The sequence below is a fragment of the Poecilia latipinna genome, unplaced genomic scaffold, assembly GCF_001443285.1.
Source record: "Poecilia latipinna isolate Pla-1442-1.1 unplaced genomic scaffold, P_latipinna-1.0 Scaffold48, whole genome shotgun sequence".
NCBI classification, from domain to species: Eukaryota; Metazoa; Chordata; class Actinopteri; order Cyprinodontiformes; family Poeciliidae; genus Poecilia; species Poecilia latipinna.
In genome coordinates this window covers 55975-66577 of record NW_015112664.1, presented here as the reverse complement: position 1 = coordinate 66577, position 10603 = coordinate 55975, and the positions used below count along the sequence as shown (strand labels likewise).

At 38.1% G+C, this 10603-nt stretch overlaps 1 protein-coding gene across 1 annotated transcript in view; it reads left to right on the top strand.

Annotated features, from left to right (window-relative positions):
* Positions 1-10603, top strand: part of mapkapk2a (MAPK activated protein kinase 2a) — a 43345-nt gene that overhangs the window by 13743 nt on the left and 18999 nt on the right. Inside the window, exon 2 of the mRNA XM_015050142.1 lies at positions 4954-5093. Within this exon, the coding sequence (XP_014905628.1) occupies positions 4954-5093 (140 nt within the window). The remainder of the gene's footprint in view (positions 1-4953; positions 5094-10603) is intronic.

Genomic DNA, 10603 nt, shown 5'->3' with positions numbered 1-10603 from the left:
TTACCCAAGGGGGGCCTGGTTTTGGGGCCCCCCACAAAATTAAAGGGAAATTTTCCCTTTTTTTTTTTTTTTTTGAGCAGTATAGTTCACAGATATTGGTGACAAAACGCGGTCCACGCCGTGAATCATGAGGTTACCAAAGGGCCGAGTTAGTGAGGTCCGACCAGATCATAGGGTGGAGATTGTTTAGGTCAGAATTACATCTGGTACCTTTTATTCTGTTTTACTTCAATCAATAGCATTATCTATTGTTTCTAGTTATCCTTATCCTGCACACCCTTGCATTTGATCTTCAAAGACTCAATAACGCCCACTCTCTTTCCCATTAGGAGCTTTCGTTCTGCATCAGGAAGTGAGACGACAGAAAGTGTTACAGCGTTGGCTCTAAATCAACACATCCGTATCATGGAGATGTAGTAGACTCTCACTTCCTCCTCCGTTAGGACACTGGCTAAGGGAGCAACTGCCAGTTGTTTAACAACCAAGGCTGCAACACTTCCTGTCATCTCACTTCCTGATACAGAACGAAAGCTCCTAATGGAAAAGAAAGTGGGCGTTGTTGAGGTTTTGAAGATAAAATGCAAGGGTGTACGTGATAAGGATAACTAGAAATGACAGATAACGCTGTTCATGTTTAAGCAGTCAATCTTCATGAGGTTATTTTATTTAAGTTTTACAGTTCAAACCACATGTTAATATACACATTGTAAAAATAGTAAAAAACAACTATTTTTCTTACTGTCTTTTAAGACTAAGCTAACAGACTTTGCCTGTTTGGTTCTTTTTGCAGTTAAAGCTTGGGTACAAATTGGTATTTCCGGACACAGTGATTGCAATCGAATAGATGCAAAACGGTCCTGATTTTGGCACTATGGAAAATTTGTGTGCAGAACTAAAACCGTGTTTGAGAGCATGTCCCAAACCTGACTCAGTTGCATCAGTTCCATATTCAGGAATGGGACAAACGTCCAGCAAACTCTTGTGAGAAACTTCTGGAAGGAGACTCAAAACATTTGGTCCTGGTCATACAGCATAAAAGTAAATGCTTGTGAATTTATGAATTTGAACAAAGTAAACAAAAACAACTAATTATAGAACAGGAAACGGTTTGATTTATTGTCAGTGAGGAAAAAAAAAGTTGTTTGTTTTTTAGCATGTGTGAACACCTGGTTTCTTACAGTTAAGAAAAGAAGATCTTAAGTGGCTTAACAAATGCCTTTAATACCCCAACGACACAAACGCATCTCTGACTTTAATGAGTCTACACTGAACAAGCCAAAAGCACAAACTGCATCTTCCTCTGGCAGCTCGTTGTTTAGCCTCTTTTTGTCGGCATAAGAAGCTTTTCTGATTGAGCTGAGCTTAACCCGTCACCTCTGCATATTCTTAGTTCCCTGCATGTTTTCACTGCACCTTCATCCACAGTGTGATTCTTAACTAGCCGTTTTGTGACAACGCAGCAAGTGGAGGAAGTGGTCTTCTTACACTGAACTGCCTCTCACCTCCTGCTGCTTTTGGCCCACCCTTGGGAACTTTTGCTGGGGCTTGTGGAAGTGTATTGTGTGCCCATCTGCCGCCATCTTTTCCCGCCTTCTTAATAAGCTTCACTGTTTAGCTCAAAAGGGCAAACAACAGATGATTGGAGGGCAGTTGGGGGTGGCACGCTGCACAAACACCAGCAGTGAGGTCACAGGAGTCTGCTTTAATATGCATTGCAGGTGGCCTAAGGACAGAAGGAGTGTTTTTGTTAGATTTTGTTGGCATTTAAGTTTTTTATGTAATGGGATATTACTTTCACTTTTAGGTTGTGATGGGAAAACAATTTAAGATTTTTTTTTTTTTTTTTTTCATTTTTTTAATAGAGAAATATGGTGCAGTTCTGGTCAAAACATGGTCGTCTCACTTCTCTCTGTTTTAAGCTGAAATCTCACATTTCAGCTTAAAATATGCAAAATGTCCAAAATATGTCACTGTGCGTAACTATTTTTTTTCCCTAAGCAACGCATCTGCCTGTGGTTCAGTTGTTTTTATTGTGATGTTTTGTCATACCAGCACTTGTACTGTTTTTGATTTGGGTGTGATCCACAATGTTGTCGTGACGAAAATTACCCATAAATATGGTTGTAGACCAAAGGAAGTTTGAATATTTGCTAATGCAGTCCTTATATCGTTTTTTTTGTTTTGTTTTGTTTTATGAAGCTGCTATGATAGGAAAATGGTATGATGAGTTTTTTTTTATAATACAAAGCAAAAAAAGTATGCACAAACCCAGTATATTCAGAAATGCATTCGGAACTATAAAGACAAAAGAATTGATATAGGAATAGATGTACAGTGCTGTGTTTTTTTTGTTTGTTGTTTTTTTGAGTGCATTTTGCTATATTCATGTCTAAGTAGATTATGTATTTTTGTGTTTTCCTAGTTACTCTGTTTAGAAAGATGCAAGCCAGGCTGTAGTTTGTTCTGCCCTTAAGGTTCGTCAAACTGGGCTGCATGTGTGGTGTTGATATAAAACATAGGTGTGCCCAAACCCTCCATACTGCATCTTCCTGGTAATTGTTGCTATGTATTATTCTGGCAGGCTCTAGTCTTTTCTGTCTGAAGAATAAATCTATTTCTTTTGCCCTAACGTATAGATTAGAGGGACATTTAATTCTTTAATTTAGTTGCCACCAGAAATTCTTTGCTAACCAGAGGTTAAAGAGATTTTAGGGATCTTTGGGTCTTCTAAGACTCATTTGTTTTAATTGGCTCACCAGCTAAATGAATTAAACTGAGTTGAATAATTCAGGGGTCTTCAGCTCCACTTCACCTGTCCTGCTTACTTTGGATAAATCCCTGCTCCAGCACACCTGAATCAAATTAATAGTTAATGGGGAAGTAATTCAGCTTGAATGGCTTCTAGATTTTAAGTTTTAGGTACTGAACTGAACCTTAGACCACCTCAAGAAAAATTTCTGTAAAGGAGAATGTTTTCACTCTTTCATGGGTTTTTACATGCTCCAGTCAACAAACTGAAGGTATACCCCCAGTGGGGTGGATTACATTGTTTTTTTTTTCTTTTAATTCATGCTTTACACTTTTAACAATGTTCATTCTGTCTGAATTTGGATAAAACGTTGCTTTTCTTTTGTCTGTCGTTCTGAATACAGACAGACTACAATGCCGGTAGTCTCCGAATATTTCAGATTATTCTGAAAACTGAATTCATTTGTTAAAAACTAACTAAGCTGCTGGGAAACTTGTGGCTCTTGGAAAATGACTAATAATGTATTCAGCATATAGCAAGGATAGAAATGCATGCCAAAAGCCTCCCTGGCACAGTTATGAAGTCTAAAATACAGCTACACTGTTTTGGTAATTCAGATGCGGCTGCTTTATTTTGACTGCTGTCTGCTTGTGCCTACAGCCTGCATCTGATTGATGTTGAATTAAATTTAAAAAATAATTAATTCTAAAGAGAAATTAAAGGGTGTAACTCAGACTTAACAGCACCATTACCACTGTTTTGAAAGTAATTTATTTCAGGGTTAAGAAATATTCCCATAATCGTTAAAGCTTGCTTCTAATCTCTGTGCTATTCTGTAAATGTGGATATTTAGCTCTTTGTGTGTGAAGTTTCTGTTTTACAACATGTTTTGGTATATTATATTGACCTACATTTAGTTGAGATTATTTTCTCAATTGGTACAATAATGCCTGTAAATTACCCTTATTCCTTCCTAGATGCCAATATTTTTGTACTTCAAATGCTAAAACCTGCAAACTATTAAAGCTTAACTTAAGTTGTTTCTTTTATTGTTCTACCATTTTGGACAGCCACAGCTGCTTTCCTCTGTAAACTGCTTGCTTGGCAGCACACAAGTCCACTGACAGTGTGTGTTGTGAAGCACCAGAGATACTTTTTGCTCAGAGGAATGAAGCTCACTCTATTGTATTACGACAGTGGGCCGGGTTGGAATGTAACATAGCAAAGTAGATGGACTGTGGCTCATTGTCCAGGCTCCGTTTTTTTATGTATATATATTTTTTTTACACATGAGAATAAATAAGTGTTAATTGCAGGACAGCATGATGTCTCTCTAATTGAAATATGTGCATGCACTCATTTATTATTAGTCTTTTTTTCAGTTACACAGCTTATATTATAATCACTAAATGAATTGTAAGGAAATAATTTTTGGTTTAAAAAAAAAAGGTCATGTCATCTTCACTTACTTTTAATGAACTGATTAGTTTATGCATAAATTTACCAGACTAGATGAATACACATGCGTGATTGATGTGTGTGTGTGTGTTTTGCAGGTGTTCCTAGGTCACATCCTTATTTGATCAGGTGTTTTACTGCTATGCGAGACACAACTTTCTCTTTCTGCTGTTGGTTGTTTGAGCTGATGACTATCCACTGTTTACTCTTCAGCATACGTGTTCTTCCAGTTCATATAAAAAAAACTCAAAACATTTTGCCTATTTAAATTATTCATGTTATTGCATCAGACAGTGCTGTTGAATTTTAGTGTTGTTCTGTTGGTCACAAACATTAAATTAATTACTGACTGCTATTTTCATGTAGACGTTTTTACAAGGACTGACAGAAATAAAGTCATAGACGATGTGCTGACAAAGTGCCGCAGACAGAGGGCGCCACCTGCTCACAAGTCTAAATAAAAAAAATACTCCTGTATATTTAACATTTCGCCATCTGGTGGCAGCATAACATCTCCAGGTTGCTGCTGCTTCATGCTACGTGCAACATTGTCATAAGATGGCCATTTTTTTAAATGCCTAAATGGAAGAGGAAAAACAGAAAATAAGTTCACTACTTTGAGTTTTATCTTTTTGTTACTCTGTCACTACTCTTGTAATCCAGGTTGTTCCATGTTCAATAAATAAATACTTGCATATGGTACACGTGTTGTTCGTCACACTCACTCTTTTTGTGTTTGTGCTCAGATGCTGCAGGACTGTCCCAAGGCACGTAGGGAAGTGGAGCTGCACTGGAGGGCGTCCCCATGCGCCAATATTGTGCGCATCATTGATGTTTATGAGAACCTCTATCAGGGCAAGAAGTGTCTCCTTATTGTCATGGAGTGGTGAGTGCACAGTCTGTCTACACAGACCCTCATTCAACAGAGGTTCTCCTTTATAGATGGTGAAACACTTTGTGATTCAATTTATTCACTCATCAAAATGGCAATATTCTAAGATTTCTGTTCCTGTTTGAGCTGAAAATTCAAACATCTTCATATTATGTCTACATTATTTATCGTTCAGAGTGTCTACAGCTTCTTCTCCATGAGAGCAGCTTTAACTGGCTCCTCCCCACTCAGCCCTGTCCAGACTCAACTCCAGTTGCAGATCCTGCATGGCTCTTCTCTGCTACCTCTACCACTCTGGGGGGTAGAACAGGCCGCACCTTGCCATGTATCATTCGCAAGCTAATTTTATTGGCAGCAGACTGCATTTTGCAGGCGAAGGCTGGACCTTTCAAGATCCAAACAACAACGTCTGAACTACCACAGTGTGGTCTGGCGGATATGCCGTCTGCTATCAGAAAGCTGATAGTGTGGTAGGGCGTAATCAGAAGCAAAACCAGAAGCACATGCATCAACTTGTGCATGTTGATGCACAAGTTGATTTCGCTCCAGTTATTTCTGGAGCGAAATAACTGTGATTTCACATCCCTGCAAGCAACACATGACTCAGAAAAACGAGAATGCGACAAAAAGACGAGCAACTGTGCAGCTCTGGTTAACGTTCTGTCAGATCAAGCTTTGCACTGACTGACTTGAAACACCGGAACTTAGTTTGACGTGACTTGCGTTTTATTCTTTGTTTGGGTTTTCGTTTTCAATAATGTTCGTGCATGGATTTTGCACTGCATCGTTTGACTTCATCACCTGAATCTAAAGCATGCACACGTGCGTAAAAGTGAAAATAAAGTGCTGCAATATAGATAAATTTGTACATTTAGCAAAAACAATCAGCTAACCTGAATTGTTTTCATTATGTTTGGGCCAGATATGAATTTCTATAAGATAAAATGAAATATCTGGGTTTATTTGAGTCCATGCAAACCACAACCTCAAGGTTTTCAGTTGCTGAATGTTGCTGCTAACAACCTCATCGGAGCACCAACCACAGCTCCTGAGCTCTCATGGCTCGCCCACGTTCCTGCTCATAATCACAGCAGCAAAACGTTGAGGAACACGCTGCCAACGGCCACGCTAAATCTTCAGTAGAACCGAACCAGACATTCACCAGCTAGAGTTGAGCTTGACAATGGCAACTGGGCTTAAACTGTCATAACAAAATACAGGAAAATCTATTCTGGGTAAAATAAATCACATCCGTAACTCTTCCGACTTGCCCAACATTCCCTCCTTCATTGGAACCAAGGGTCAAGTTCATGTCATGCTTCATTCGCTAGAGTAAGAGTGGAAGTGGAAGCAATTTGTTTCCGTTTCTCAGAGATGTCAGGTTTTTGGCACTTTTCAAATATTATTATTTCAAATATTTTTCAATTTGTACTTTTTTGACTTCAATGACAATCTGACTCCTGATCCAGTTTCTTTTATTAGGATTTTTCTCATTTCTTTTTTAAGTTAAATATTTAAAATTAAAGAGTTGCAAGTTGATAATGAAGAAACAAAAACCCATCAATTTTCCTATTTTAGTTTATGTTCAAAGCATGTTTCAACAATTTAAAAGGACACCATTATGTAAAATAGACTGTTTTGAGCTTTACGTCATTTTGTCACAATATTCCCTCATAAAAAAACATTCTTGGAGTGTTGCTTTGATTTGAGAAATTTTTTAATCTCCAGTGGCAAAACAAGTAGTAGGTGCCTTTGAGGTGCAGCTCCTCCTCAGAGTTGCAGTTTCCTAGCATCCCTCTGCGCGACTTCCCCACTCTGCTCCTTTAAACTAGCCAGCAGCAATTAGCAAACACCTGGTGGAGCTGTACATCTGCTGAGCTCATATGAGCCACTTGTCAGTCAAATGCTTTTAAAAACGTTGTTAGACTTAGGAGAGAAGCCATGTTGTGATGAAGTCCTGAAGGTGGAGTTTTGGAAAGAACAGGCATTTATAAAGTAAATTACGAAGTCAAACATCTTCCAAGTCTTTTGATTTATATAGTATTTTCATAACAACTGAATGTAACGGAGGTACTTTATTGTGCTATAGAATAGCACTATGTGCCTGGAAAATGCATTATACTGCCCCTTCAAATCGTACATCAGAGAACTTTGACACACAAACTGATTTTTGCTCTATTTAGCTTTTCTCTTTCTTTCACCTCACACCTTTGCCAGCTTCTGTTTCGCTTTGCTTTGATGAATTTTCGCAGACGTCTTTAACATAACCCAAAATGACTTGCCAACTACCTGTACCCATCTGATTTGTTTCCATTGAACATTTTGGATTGTAATCACTTTTGAAAATCTACAATTTCAGAAGTCTAGATGGTATCAACAAGTTTCGTCACATTTTCGGTACCATCTTTGACGATTTTTTAATCTGAATAGAATTAGAACAACTTTGTCCACCAAGTGTTAGGTGGACGTCCACCGTCAGCTCCTCTTTCCTGTGGGTTGAGTTCAAAGTGGTTCTGACCGCACCAGTGAACCGGCAGGTCCACCTACTCTTATGCACTAATATGTTTATTATTACAGTTAATAAACATATTTCCTGCTACCTTAAGAACGTTAAGTTACTTACAGTGAGAGAATATCCTAAGAAATGTTAATTGAAAATCTAAAGCAAAATGTATCCAGTCTTTGTCTGAAATAATGACCGCTCACACAACATGTGGTCGGTGAATAAATCAGTTTGTACTACGTGCTATCGGAAGTGTCCTGCAGGCTGACTTACAAACCCAATTTTGATCATAAGTCATAAAAAGCCCAAGTCTGTTAGTCCTCATGCAATGTGATGCTGACCAAACGATCAGTGAGTCATTTATTCTTTTTATTTGTTTCGTTTTTACCCATTTAATGTTTCTACTTCCAGAAGGGATGTGCATGCTAAGTGTGATTAAAGCTTAGCATTTCATCTTTAGTCTGAAGTTCTTTTATCTTTGTTACAGGTCAGTGTGGTTTAATGTGCAGAGTAGGGCTGTCATAAATAAATATTTTAGTAGACGAGTAATCTATCGATTATTCTTATGATTAATCGAGTAATCAAATTAAAAAAAATTATCAAATAAAATATTGGTAAATCTGGCACAACACCGGTGTTACAATTGGATATCAATATCAGTCCAATTTTCATATTTAAGCATCCCTAATAGTTACTTCTCTGTAGATTAGAAAACTAACCTGTAACAATAATATATCACTTTCTAAGTTAACCTGAAGAAAAGTTATACAAAGATCTGAAATTCTATTCAATTTAATAATAGAGGCAGGCGCACAAATACACTTATAAGAAATGTCGATGATCCAGCTTTTTGTTTGTATTCAACTAACAGATGAACTCTCCCCTTGCCCCATACCTGTCGAGCTTTGAGTTTGACAATACGGGAAATGTGGGGGGCAGGCGAAGGAACAAATGAACGTAAGTTGGGGATCGAGGGGAGGAAATGGAACAGGGGACAGCCGAACGCAAGTCAGGGGGAGAAAGACGACCGGTAGACCAGGAGGAGCAATACGGGATATTTACGGCACCTTCGTTCGTCACACTCAAACTCCTCTACCAGCCATGTACCGCCACGATGCGCTCTGCCGCCCGTTTCTTCAGACCGGGATGATATGAAATTTATTGTGCGGTTCGTCCGTAAAGCTACACTTACACTGTAAGCATCAACTACTCAGCCGCCTGCCGTGTTCAGTCTATCCGCTCACCTGTATAAATACTCCTCAGCGCTCTTCCCGCTGTTCGCTCAAACCAGCAGCGCCCGGAGGAGAAAGGCTGCCGTACTCCAGGCATCGCACCATGATGCTTGTTGGTCCCCAAAAACGATGAAAACCCGGGCATTATCATCAATCCATAAAATCCCCACCGGCCGACTTGAAAACTGTATGTTATGCTGCTAACAGTTGGCATTTGTCAACAACTCAGAGGCGGAAGTCAGAGCTCCGCGCAACACAAATAATGTCTGCTGGAACACGGTATGCTAAATAATAAAACATAACTCAATGAAGCTTCGAGACAGGCAAATTTTCCTCGAGAAATTTTAATAATCGAGGTACTCGAATCATTTGAGGAATCGTTTCAGCCCTATAGTACTTTATATTGTGAACTTCCCAGAAATACATTGGATGTTGAATAAGTATGAAAATGAACTAAATAGCAGGAATCTGTCTGGTTAGCTAATTTTGCTACATTTATCTGTGAAAAACACACACACAGTAAAAACATGGCTTCAGCAACTTTGTATTTATTTGCATGATGTTTAACATATAAAAACTGAGGAAAGAAAGATCATAAGTTATGTGGAAAAATATTCTTTAATACAGACACTTTATATGTCAATGTCTTTTTCACAGGCTTATTATTTTACCATTTAAAGCTAATTTAATTTTATTTACTGATGGGGAGAGGCTGTTATGATAAATATTCATTTGTTCATAAGTGACTATTGTATCGGTAATGCATTGTGATGACTTTTCAGCTTAGTCTGATCCTCATGGTCCGAGTTGAATCATTTAATTCACAGTTCACTTTATTTTGCGAAGCTGTCATCATTGTAATGATTCAGTTTCTGTTTATTTGTACAGCCCACAGTTGCTAGTATTAAGAAGGCAAAGTTTAAGCCTACAAAGGTTAATTTTATTCAGCTTTTATTGTAAATTTACTCAGCATGACCTTGGTGCAAAATGACCCATTTCCTCTAAACAACTTACTGTCATTCCCTTTCCATTTCCACTTTGTTGCATTTTAAAACCGCCAAACCCCCATAAAGTTGTCACACGTGCATCCTTTTTGCTGTGTGGTTGTCCTCGCTGCGCAAAGGCAGACGTGTGAGCTGAGGTGCTCATGCAGTGGTGTAGCAAGTGATGAGTAATTTCCTTGAGAGATTCTGTGACAATTAAAGAAAAAGGTAGTTTTTCTTATGAAATCAAAACATTTCCTAGAATATTACACTTGGAGAACTATCTTGATGACCTGATTGTTCTGCAACCTGATACATGAGTCATTGGGTCTGACCTACATTAGGCACTTTGAACAATTGACCCATGTTGTGTAAAGGGTCACAATGCCAGGGTCTCTACACAATTTCCAAAATTAATCCCTTCCTAATTAAAGTAACCTAGACAAGCATAGATGTGTTTATCTTAAACATGTTCAGTTACAAATAGTTTAGTTTAGAACTCCTTAATCCAACATTGGTAATTAAGACACATTAATGTATAAAACAACTAATTTAAATTTGATTCGGTCTGCATTTATTAGAAATAGTCGTTTGAGATGTGGAGTCAGTCTCTAGTTTATGGTTTCAGATGGTTAAACACCCTCATACTGCTGATGGGATGTGAAACAGTGTAGGTTGATGTGTGTGTAAGAATGCCGTTTCTTTTTTTTTTTTTTTTTTTTTTTTTTTTTTTTTTTTTTTTTTTTGTAGAAATTTTAAATCCCTTTTCTCCCCGTGTTACAAAAA